The 13,119-nt window shown below is 42.4% G+C and overlaps 1 protein-coding gene across 2 annotated transcripts in view; it reads right to left on the bottom strand.

Annotated features, from left to right (window-relative positions):
- The window catches only part of SRPX (sushi repeat containing protein X-linked), a 237,066-nt gene that overhangs the window by 131,799 nt on the left and 92,148 nt on the right, over window positions 1-13,119 (bottom strand). The window contains exon 2 of one of the 2 annotated variants that reach the window (XM_075333515.1): window positions 5,330-5,398. The exons of the other annotated variant lie outside the window; for it this stretch is intronic. Within the exon in view, the coding sequence (XP_075189630.1) occupies window positions 5,330-5,398 (69 nt within the window). The remainder of the gene's footprint in view (window positions 1-5,329; window positions 5,399-13,119) is intronic. 2 annotated transcript variants of the gene reach the window in all.

Here is a 13,119-nt window from a genome sequence, read left to right as displayed (position 1 = left end):
TTTCAGCTGCCAATGTCCATCCCCCTCTCGCTGCCGCCGCCGCTGATAGTCCCGTCCTCCACATCATCTCCCCTGTGCATGCATGCTGGGGACAGCGGTACTTCGGGGAACACGTGGAGGACGGGACTATCAGCGGCGGCGGCGGCAGCGAGAGGGGGATGGACATTGGCAGCTGAAAACATTGATTTTTCACTCTCGCTGCCGCCGCTGCTGATAGTCTCCGTCCTCCACATCATCTCCCCTGGGGACAGTGGTACTTCGGGGAACACATGGAGGACGGGACGGGACCACTTGCCTGACCTCACTTCCTGACAAATCACCTGCGTTTTTGGTACCAAAAACGCAGGTAAAAGGCAGGTAAAATGCACCACTTTTGATAGCATGCATTTTTCCTGCGTTTTTGATGCCCTCATTGATTTCAATGGGTAACAAATGTTGACAAAAACGCAGGAAGAATGAACACGCTGCATTTTTTTTGTCACAAACTTTTGACAAAAAAAAACGCTGACAAATAAACTGCAATGTGCGCATAGAAAATCTGACTTCTCATAGACTTTGCTGGGAAGTCAAATGTCAGAAAGTTCTACTGACAAAACTGCAGCCAAAAAAGCAGCAAAAAAGCAGGAAAAAAAGCAGCGTGCGCATGGAGCCTTATACTGTTTGTGGATTGTAATGTAATAACAAAAGCTTTTGTGCCCACTCACCTTGGTAAAATCAGAAAATTGAAGAAAACCCAGCATATATATTAATTTGAAATTTAAAGGGTATCTTTCAGAAGGTTTTTGTTATCCCACCTGACAGCAGCAAGATATAGGGGGAAAGACCCTAATTCCTGAGATATGTCATTTGCTTGTTGCTTCAGTTTTTATAAAATCACTGTTTTCTCTGTTGCAGATCTAGCAGGTTTCTGAATGCTGAGCTCTATATAATGTTGAACACACCACTCATTGGCAGATTTCTATGTTCTGTACATTGTGCATAGGCAGAAAACTACAAATCTGTGGTGTGGGTGGATTTATACAAAGTTCAAAGAACTACATGGCAGCAAGTTTACTAGTCCTTTGGTGATAATCTCCTGCTGATAAAACAGGGATTTTACCAAAACTATTGATAGTAGTCCAGTAAGTGACACATTGCTTGAATTAGAGTCTCTGCCCCTACATTATGCTGCTTTCAGAATAGATAGCAAAAACCTGTTGGCAGATGCCCTCTAACTTCAAGTTAAAAGCCATTTTTCGATATGTCTGTTATGATAATTTCAGTTGAGCTCATTCATTGAGACCAGTTCTAAATGGCAGCACTGATGAGACCAACTAGAGCAGTGATGGCGAACCTATGGCACGCATGCCAGACAGGGCACGCAGAGCCGCCCTTTTTGCTGGCACGCGCGCTGTCGCCACACTGCGCCACTTTGAACTGCCGGTGTGATCGCGCCAGCAGTTCAAAGTGGTGTTTAGCAGAGGAGACATTTCTCCTCCCTCTGACACGCCTCCTCTCCTGGGCTGCAGGCCTGTTGCCTAGGAGACGGAGGACCGTCAGTAGGCGGCGCCGGCGTCTTGTGGCCACGCGGGAACTAAAGTGACTGAGGATGCAGCAGCGGAGGAGTGGGGGTTAGAAGGTGAGTTATTTTTATTTTTATTTTTAAGCTCTGTGCGGCTGTACCAAGGTGAGGGGGGACAGAGCCAGCACGGGGCAAACATGGGAGCACGGGGCATATACAAACAGAGCACGGGGCATATACAAACAGAGCACGGGGCAAACAGAGCACGGGGCAAACAGCACGGGGTAAACATGGGAGCACGGGGCATATACAAACAGAGCACGGGGCATATAGAGCACGGGGCAAACATGGGAGCACGGGCAAACATCGGAGCACGGGGCATACAGAGCACGGGGCATACAGAGCACGGGGCAAACATGGCTGCAAGGATGGGGGAAACCTTCAAAGATGGAGAGAAACGTGCAAAGATGGGGGAAACGTGCAAAGAGGGAGAGAAGCATGCAAAGATGGGGGAAACATGCAAGAATGGGGGAAACATGGCTGCAAGGATGGGGAAACATGCAAGAATGGGGGAAACATGGCTGCAAGGATGGGGGAAACATGCAAGAATGGGGGAAACATAGCTGCAAGGATAGGGGTAAACATGACTGCAAGGATGGGGGTAAACATGACTGCAAGGATGGGGGAAACATGACTGCAAGGATGGGGGAAACATGCAACGATGGGGGAAAACATGCCAGGATGGGCTACATTTAGCAGGAAGGGAAACATGCCAGGAAGGGGTACATTTACCAGAATGGGGGGGAAACATGAAAGGATGGTGGGAAACATGCCAGGATGGGGGTACATGAACATTCCAGGATGAGGAAAAATGCCAGGATGAGGAACATTTAGCAGGAAGGGTGACATTTATCAGGATGGGGTACATTTACCAGGAAAGGGGACATTTACCATAAGGGAACATGCCTGGATGAGGTACATTTACCAGGATGGGGTCATTTAACAGCATGGGGGAGCATGCCAGGATGGGATACATTTACCAGGATGGGGTACATTTACCAGGATGGGGTACATTTACCAGGATAGGGCCATGATGTGGACAAATATACCAGAATGTAGGAAATACATATCAGGATGGGTGACATGTTTACCAGGAAGTGGCCAGGAAGGGGGACAGAACTACACAATGAAAGGGGAGGGGAGCAACTCGTACATCTTTATGGGATTTCAAGATGTTCAGACTTTGAAATGTAGATGTGGATTACAGGGTGACATCTGATTGCATTCCAGGCTAAAATCTCTGTCTAATATGCTGCAATTTTTTTCCAGTAAGATCAATCCAACTGCTGTGTCTGGAAAGGGCAGGGGCTCAGCTTCAATGTGTGGTAAGCATGCATGAGCGTGATGCCCCCTGCTGAACAGAAGAGAAGACTGCAAAGGTAAGGTTCAAATCAATTATTTACATAATAGGATTGGTTGGCACTTCGGAAAAAAAAATGGGTTTAGGGCTACAGTTTGGGCACTCGGCCTGTAAAAGGTTCGCCATGACTGAACTAGAGCAATCTACTTATAGCACTACCATCTTCCACACTACTGTATTTATAGGATCATTTATTCTTAATAGTCTTTGTTTTTATATTATAATGAGGAGTTTATGAATTATGAATAAAAATAACATATAGGCACGTAGTTACCATTAATCCACAATATTTCTTAGGGTTGATAAACTATTAATATTAGTCCCAAGTGATAAGATTATCTGCCTCGTTGCAGATCCCTTGTTCATAGAGATAGCTGAATGGATGTACACATTTAGAGAAGAATACAGTACAATTTAACTATGCATGCTTCAATGATTAAAATGCATTATTGTTTTGCTTGTCTATCCATCAATTATTCTATTTACCAATCATTCCATCAATCTTAACTTTTTCCTATCCTGAGTCCCCCCGGGGGGGACATTCCAAAAATTCCATTACGCTCCTTTGTCGGGCACTGCCTTGTTTATCATTCACATGTGAATAAATTGATTTCCTGTTGATTTATTTTACAAAATTCATTCATATTGCAAAATTCTGTTTTGACGTTTTTTCCCAATTATAATAGGATTTCAATGGGCAGAACAGGAAATTTTATTGGATAGGAAAAGGTTAAAGTTCTTTTATTATTCCGTACGTCTGGCAAGAGACATAGAAATCTATGCAGCTTTTCTCTCTATGCCAAATTTCGGGGTAAAGCCCCTATTAGACATTAATGTCTGCAGAGGATACATTTGTAGCACAAATTGGTCATGATACAGTCTTTCTAATAATAATCTGAAAATTAAGAAACAAGGGATAGAAATCCGAACTAAATCTAAATGTCACAGCAGGTAGAGCGTGTTATCTGTGCAGAGAAGGTGCTCATTTCTTGGCTAGGGTATATAAGCCATTTTCTTGTTCACTTAACAATTTTCTTCCATCTCGATCAGTTCCAAATATCATATAATTATCTAAACATGATTATAGCTAAAGGCAGTGCAAACAGCAATATGTAAAGTATGCATCATGGGTTGTTCATGTTTCCGTCAGGATTGAAGTCGCTGTAAAGAGGAATTTGCATAATAGGATAGGTAATATGCTCTAGGACTTAGTCCCCATATGACCTCTATCACATCTGCATATAGAAGAGGTGCCTATAGCCTTTTCATGTAAATGTATGAAATAAGAGTTGAGACTATAGGTGCAGGGGTTGCAGTCACAACCAGGAGCTGTAGTCTACAGGATCCCAAAAGGGCCTTCAGGCCATGAGAGAAGATCAGTACTATTAAAGACTGGTGATAGTTGGGGACACAATCTTCAAGTTACGAGTATACCCCCGACTCCCTGAGAATTTAAAATACTCAAGCTTAGAATTTGCTTCTAATTCAATGGATAGGGGATAACGTTCTGATCAGTGGGGATCCTACTACTGGTAGCCCCACAGTATGGCCACTCCCTTCATAATGCAACCATAAGAGATAGCCAAGCCTTGTGCTTGGTGGTCTTTGGCACGTCCATAAAAATGAATGGAGAAGCAGTGCGCATAATTGACGAAGAGCCCCAGTTCTCGGGATCATTGGGATCTCAGCAGTTGGACCCTCAGTGATCGAGAAGTTATCCCTTAACTTAAAGGGAACCTGTCACAGGATGTTTATAATACTTGCCTAACAGTCGGTGCGGAGCAGACTGGCCGGATGGGCATCTCTGTTCTCCAGGTCCCGCGCCTCCTCTTTCGGCCATCTTTTTCCTCCTTCTGAAGCTAGTGTGGATGACGTGTTCTACTTCATCTATACTAGTCAACAGTGAGGTCCTGCGCAGGCGCACTTTGATCTGCTCTGCTCAGGAGGTGGGGGACCCGGAGAACGGAGACACCCATCCGACCAGTCTGCACCGCACCGACCATTAGGTATTATGAACATTCGGTGACAGGTTCCCTTTAAGAATACCCCTTTAACTGAACAGAGTAAGTCAAATGCCTGATTCATTTCTTTTTAAGGGTACATTTTCTTCAGTGTATTTAGCCAATAATTATGGAAAACATTAAAATGAATAACTCTTCTGGAACATAACCCTTATTAACACACGGATAAATCTCTACTTTTCATTCTAATTTTCATTACTAAAGCCCAAAGAAAAACCTTCAAAAAAAGATTTGAAAAATAAAATGACATAAAGAACACATCCTAAGAAAGATGGGGGATGAATAGTTGTAAATACGGTAATCGTCATGTAAAGCAATTTTGTGAGCATTTCTTAGTGAAGCATTAAGTAGTTTTATTTTAGCAAGCAGTATAAGCAAAGCAGTCACCTCCATAGCGATATCTAGAGCGAGCATAAGCAGCATCCTCATCATCTTCTAGTGGTGAATATCCCGACCCTAAAATAAAAAATAAACATTGAAAATAGAAAAGCCAAGCACAACTGATATTAGGGAGTCAGCAAGTAATATTAATGGTGTAAGCATCCTTGTCCAGGATTTATTAGCGCTGATGTCAGTGCAAGTATAATAAAGGAATGAGGTCGTTCTCAGCTTAGTTCAGAAATGCTTATTTTCACAAACATTGTGCAGATCAAAATCACCAACAAATTACATATAAAGTATATAGATACAGTACAGACCAAACGTTTGGATACACCTTCTCATTCAGAGCGTTTTCTTTATTTTCATGACTCTGAAAATTGTAGATTCACATTGAAGACATCAAAACTATGAATTAACACATTTGGAATGAAATACTTAACAAAAAAGTGTGAAACAACTGAAAATATGTCTTATATTCTAGGTTCTTCAAAGCAGCCACCTTTTTGATTACTGCGTTGCACACTCTTGGCATTCTCTTGATGAGTTTCAAGAGGTAGTCACCGGAAATGGTCTTCCAACAGTCTTGAAGGAGTTCCCAGAGATGCTTAGCACTTGTTGGCCCTTTTGCCTTCACTCTGCGGTCCAGCTCACCCCAAACCATTTCGATTGGGTTCAGGTCTGGTGACTGTGCAGGCCAGGTCATCTGGCATAGCACCCCATCACTCTCCTTCTTAGTCAAATAGCCCTTACACAGCCTGGAGGTGTGTTTGGGGTCATTGCCCTGTTAAAAAATAAATGATGGTCCAACTAAACGCAAACCGGATGGAATAGCACGCCGCTGCAAGATGCTGTGGTAGCCATGCTGGTTTTGTATGCCTTCAATTTTGAATAAATCCCCAACAGTGTCACCAGCAAAGCACACCTACACCATCACACCTCCTCCTCCATGCTTCACGATTGGAACCAGGTAAGTAGAGTCCATCCGTTCACCTTTTCTACAGACACAGTGGTTGGATCCAAAGATCTCAGATTTGGACTCATCAGACAAAAGCACAGATTTCCACTGGTCTAATGTCCATTCCTTGTGTTCTTTAGCCCAAACAAGTCTCTTCTGCTTGTTGCCTGTCCTTAGAAGTGGTTTTCCAGCAGCTGACCTTCATTTCTTAAAGTAATGATGGCCACTCGTTTTTCTTTACTTAGCTGCTTTTTTCTTGCCATAATACAAATTTTAACAGTCTATTCATTAGGACTATGAGCTGTGTATCCACCAGACTTCTGCACAACACAACTGATGGTCCCAACCCCATTTATAAGGCAAAAAAATCCCACTTTTTAAACCTGACAGGGCACGCCTGTGAAGTGAGAACCATTTCCGGTGACTACCTCTTGCAGCTCATCAAGAGAATGCCAAGAGTGTGCAAAGCAGTAATCAAAGCAAAAGGTGGCTACTTTGAAGAACCTAGAATATAAGACATATTTTCAGTTGTTTCACATTTTTGTTAAGTATTTCATTCCATATGTGTTAATTCATAGTTTTGATGCCTTCAATGTGAATCTATAATTTTCAGAGTCATGAAAATAAAGAAAACTCTTTGAATGAGTAGGTGTGTCCAAACTTTTGGTCTGTACTGTATGTTAATCAGATTGTTAGGATGTCAATTTTGGAATATGGCACCGGCGTCCATGGTGTTTTCAAGTACACAAATAATTTTCCTTTTGGCGTATCGACCACACAAAGAGTTTCTGTTCAAATTTTTAAGAAGATACATTTCCAACATGCACTGACCTTCGAGATAACAATTATATTTTTCATTGAGAAGGAATGCAGAGCTCATTAAATTTTCTCTTGAAAAGCAAAACAAAGCTCATTCATTTTTGCTCATAATTTTTTATTTATACCGTATATATAGATAAGAGATGTGCACACACATACACCCCCCTCTCATGGCAGTATGACCGCACTACCTATTCAAATACTAGAGAAAAAGGAACCAGCATGATCTGAAATTGGCATGCATCATATAAAAAGTGAAAATTCACAGATTTATTCCAACTGTACTATAATAAAAAAAAAAAATGAGATTTTTAGCAAATAATTGATCAATTCTTTGAGCCACCCCTGCCAACGTCACGGCAAATCTCAATAGGGGGGTCCTAACCTATATTACGTATTTCATGTGCCTGTTTGGTTGTAGTTATGCTACAAATGTCTGGTGGCTGGTCACCACCATGCTATGCACGCCTGATCTTGGTTTGCAATATATTCCTCCTGTTGGTAGCTGTTCACATTCAGTTGCCTCACCCTTTCCACAGGCATTGCTAATTAAGCACCATACTTGGATCTGGTCCGCATTTATCAATGGTTGCAGTCTGGCACTGGGAGGGTCAGTTCTGATATAGTCCTGGTTTGTGTAGAGCTTGCTCCACATGCTGGGACCTGGGCTGGCCTCTATCCACAATTGCCTTTTTTGCAACATAGAAGCGGTTATATATACAGGTTACAGGTATGTGTGCTCCATTATGGTTCTGCTTTTAACTTTATCTAGGAGGCCGCATGGCACATGAAATACAGAATATAGTGTAGGACCCCCCTATTGAGATTTGCCGTGACGTTGGCAGGGGTGGCTCAAAGAATTGATCAATTATTTGCTAAAAATCTCATTTATATTACAGTACAGTTGGAATAAATCTGTGAATTTGCACTTTTTATATGATGCATGCCATTTTCAGATCGTGCTGGCTCCCCTCTTTCTCTATTCAAATACTAGTAGAAATTAATATCCAATCATGTAGAAAATTGAAATACAACCAATCATTGGTAAAATGCTAATGTAACCAATAAGATGCTTATATTTTGTATATTATCTCTTTGTTACTCCCAAAAGTGGGAACATATAAAAACCCAGTACGTCCTCCAAGTAAAAAGAATTGTTCTTATAGCTAGAGTTGCGGTTGTGTGTGTCCTTATTCCCTTCGTCGATGGCATTCATCTGTGACATGAGGCGGATTATAGAAAGGCATGACCCCCCCATAGTTGCAGTGACAGTTATAGGCCTAGAAAAGGTGCGAGATCTAGCCTTCAATTCATCAATGTTTCTAAATTATTGACTGGCAATTCATTTTTACAGCAAAATAACCAATGCTCAACAGCAGGAATGGGCAACAGAAGAAAACAACATATTTTCATTGTCTTTTTTCTACATTTGATTGTACATGATATAAAAGTGGTGACCTATCTGATATACCTAGAGAACCTCAATGCAATCATAGGTTAAAGGGAGTCTGTAAGCAGGTTTTTTATATTTAATCCGAGAGCAGCATAATGTCACTTATTAGGATGTGTGCTTTAGTTTCAATACACTCAGTGAAGTTTATCACTGTCTGTCTCAGGTGCCAGGCTGTCAGGCTAATCTGTGTAGCCCCACCCCCACCACTGATTGTCAGCTTGCTGACAATGTACAGTGTGCAAAGGAAGCTGCCAATCAAGGGTGTGGATGGGATTATACACAGTTTAGCATTCTGACTACTGATACATCTACACAGGAAAACATGGAAAACTGCACCAAGAAGCCCATTATGTTCCACTCCTTTTCTCAGTGACATCACCTAAATTAAGACTAGTTCTTTGCTCTGTGCATGACCCGGAAATTTCTTATCATGTGTAGGTCTATGGAGCCTCATTCAGATGCTTCATGGACTTGCATAGTAAAAGACACTTCCGGGTGATGCAGAGTGCAGTGTGGCTCGGAGCAGCTGAAGAGCAAAGCAGCTAAAGCAGCATTGGGAAGTGGAGCAGAACGGTCCCGGAACCCAGAGATAGCGGCCGTAGGTGAAGATGTTAATACATTCACACTAATACAAACACATATACACAGATTTAATTAAAATGTAATTTATATTGGAGAGGCTTTTTAAAAGCTTTATCAATGGACCAGTAATTAAAGAATATTTAAAGGGAACCTGTCAACTGTAAAAATGCTATTAACCTGTAAATATGGGGTTAACCTGAAAGTTAATAGTATTTGAAACCTGCCTGGTGCCCACACATTGAACCCCACTGCCGGTAGAAAAGAACTTTAATTTTTGTGGCAGTGTTCTGGAGTCACTCACAGGAGTGGCATTGGCGTTGGTGCAGTCATCGCAATGTGGATGGAGAGCGGTGGCTGTAACCGTCCACCACACTGGCTGATAACTGCTCAGCATTAGAGGAAGCTGTCAGTCACTGCAGGGGGGTTGGCCATAGACAACACTCTCCATATACAGAACTGTGACTGAAGCCGCCAATGCCACCCCCATGACTGACACCGCAACGCTGCTGGAAGGAATAATCAGTGTACTGACGCTTGGCAGGATCCATAAGCTATTAACCTGAAAACTAACACCATATCTGTTTTCACTCACTTTTAGCTTCATTTTCTGTATACAGTGCACAGAAGGACTAGCTGTTTTTTCATAAAGTACTACTCTTGTAATTACAAAACGTGCACTGATCGGAATGACCGGTTTGTTTTTCGGACACAATTAGTCCACTTACATGTCACAGTTATAAGATTTACTTCCCTGTACTGTAAGATTGTTTTGGTTTAAAGGAAAGATCAAATCTCAGCTCAAAGTAAACGCTGGGAAAGATCCGCCTCTTTCTCATAATGGAAACGACAAAAACCCTCACCGTGGCCCTGATCCACTCCTGCCTTGACTACTGTAACTCTCAATTAATTAGTTTCCTTCTAGCTAGACTCTATCCTCTACAGTCCATCCTTAATTCAGCAGCCATGGTCACCTATCTGGTTGTTAGTTACTCGGATGCTTCTGCTCTGTGCACTGGCTGCCCATATATCACAGGATCCAATTCAAATTGCTCACCCACAAATCTCTCCACAGAGTGGGACCCCCTACATCTCCACCCTTATCTCTGTCTATCACCCTACCCAGTCTCTACGCTCTGCAAACGACTTTCAAATACCATCCACACTAATCCGAACCTCCCACTTTCGGATCCAAGACTTCTTCCGAGCTGCACCAATCCTCTGGAACGCTCTACCCCAAGAAGGTAGGATGAATCACAACTTACTCAGCTTCAGACACTCCCTAAAATAATTAAATTCATAGTCCCTCCACGACCTCTCAGAACATACCTCCACGTCAAACTCCACCGCACCCAAATGCATCTCAAAGCTTTGGCTGACTGGTGAAGGCATCCTTTATCTATCCCCCATTTCCTTGTAATGGCTAGATTGTCATTGTAAATAAGCACTTGTACCTTGCCCCCCCCACCTCATTGTAGATTGTAAGCTCTCACGAGCAGGGTTGTCTTTTTTGCTCTAATTATTGTATTTTCTATAACTGTCACTTGTTTGTATATAAACCTACTGAATTGTAAAGCGCTGCGGAATATGTTGGCGCTATAGAAATAAAGATTTGTTATTATTATTATTATTATTATTATTAATAATTATAATAAATAAATCTCCCTTTTGATTAACAAATTTTAGTCCAGAATCATACTGTGCATTTTTTAACTTTATTACCCAAATCACCGTTCAAAACCCTGGAATATAAAATGATACAAATTAGACAAAAAGTCATTTAAGCTTCTCAGTTCTCGGGCCTATATGTGCAAGCGAGTGTGCCCTAATTTACAGCGGACCTGTCAGCTGATTCATGCTGCCCTATCAGGATTCTGACGCAGTGTCAGCAGAGAGCACTGTATGTGTGAACCTGGCCTTACAATCTAATTATAATGATCTGTGACTAATTGTGTATGGCCGCTCTCTCCAGGTCGCCTCAGCTCGCAGTAGGAGCAATAACAATAGTAATTATTTATTAGAAATAGCTGAGAACACGATTCCACTTTACTCAAAAGAAACAAAACGGTTTAGTGTATTATATTTAGTACAATTGTTGCAGCATTAAAAGCTTTTTACATTACACAGCATACTGCGGATTAACCTTTTCCTGGTGGTTAGGAGATAGTCAGGCATCACTGGTACCGTTCACACAAGTTGTTGCAGGTAAACAATATTTAGAGGGATTTTCCATTACTATAAACTCCAGCGTAATCACTTCCGGACCCCATTTGGAGTAAAAATAGTAGTTATTCACCTCCTGCAACAAAGCTGTTCCAGCAATGCCGCCGTCGCTATTCCCAGGCGGTCTCATGACGTTGGGTCTGCTGCAGCCAATCAGCAGTCACTGGTTGGCTTTACCCTTTAGGGGGTACTTTGCACGTTGCGACATCACTACTACGATGTCGTCGGGGGCAATTCGAAAGTGACGCACATCCGGCGCCAGTAACGACATCGCAACGTCTAAAGCCTAGATGCACCGATAAACGATCGCAAAAGCGTCGTAAATCGGTGATCTGTGTAGCGTCGGACATTTTCATAATGTCGCACCAATAGGAGATACGATGTTGTTCCTTGTTCCTGTGGCTCCACACATCGCTGTGTGTGAAGCCTCAGGAGCGAGGAACATCCCCTTACCTGTCTCCACCGCCTATGCGGAAGGAAAGAGGTGGGCAAGATGTTTACGTCCCGCTCATCTCCACCCCTCCGCTTCTATTGGCCGCCTGCCGTGTGACGTTGCTGTGACGCCGCATGACCCGCCTCCTTAGGAAGGAGGGCAGGTAAGTGCGTGTGAAGCTGCCATAGCGATAATGTTCGCTACGGCAGCTATCACAAGATATCGCATGTGCGACGGGGGCGGGTACTATCGCGCTCGGCATCGCTATCATCGGCTAGCGATGTCGCAGCGTGCAAAGTACCCCTTACTATTTTGTAAGAGTGGACGTCCACGAATCAGTCAATCAGGGCATCACAAGCCACATAAAACAACAGTGTCACATGACCCGGCAGAAATAGAGTCTCCACTTTTGCCTATCCTCTGTTACATGGCTATATGAGACTTCGTATTCTATGGGTCAAATGATAATATTTTTTTTAATGCTGTTTTGGGTACATCTAAAAATGTTGTGGAAATTACATATAATTATTCTTTGTGTCATAAATATAGCAAAATACATTTTTTTTGCTTAGTTTTTTTATTCATTTTTTTACTGTTCATGCTTTACACAAAATAACCTGTTGAATGAATTTTAGAAGTTGTTAAAAAAGAAAAAAAAAGTAGGGAGTTCCTTTTTTTTTTTTTTGTTGTGGGGGATTTTCATTTTTTATATTTTTTTTTTATTATTTCTTCCAGATATTTTATGTATATTTATATTTTTACATAATTTGTCCCTCAAACGATTGTAAACCATCTCTGGGTAACTTTCTTTTTTTCTTTAATTGATCATTTTTTCACACTGTAAGTAGGGCATTCATCAGAGCCCAAATTAAAGGTGAAAACTGCCCCCCTGCCGTGCCGAGCACCAGAGTCTACTGGGGCACAATGCCTGTGCTATACCAGCATATGACCAAAAATCGCAAGATGATATAGAAGCATTGGCTCGGCAGGGCTCATTGAGCACTATGAAGCCAGGAAAAGAGAAAAGTGGTGACAAACAGCTTCCGCTATGAGCCCCCGGGTGTGTATTATGCCTCCTTTACCCGTCCGTGTTTAAACATAGTGTTTTGGATTAGTGTGTCATCCATGTGTCTGTTTTTACCATCAGTGTATCATTACTGTTTTTCACTGATGGATCATTAACTAAATTAATTACACTTCTGACACGCCCGCACCGGGGCCTGGGGTGACTTGTTATCGGGCAGCGGTTCTGCTCCTGGGGCGCCGCTGTGGCTAGGCCCAGTTCCGTGACCCCAGCGGTGTTGTTTAGGGAATAGGAAGGGGATGATGACAGT

This window comes from Anomaloglossus baeobatrachus, chromosome 2, assembly GCF_048569485.1.
Source record: "Anomaloglossus baeobatrachus isolate aAnoBae1 chromosome 2, aAnoBae1.hap1, whole genome shotgun sequence".
NCBI lineage: Eukaryota > Metazoa > Chordata > Amphibia > Anura > Aromobatidae > Anomaloglossus > Anomaloglossus baeobatrachus.
The sequence above is the reverse complement of the archived record's forward strand: the minus strand, read 5'-3'. Positions and strand labels throughout refer to the sequence as shown.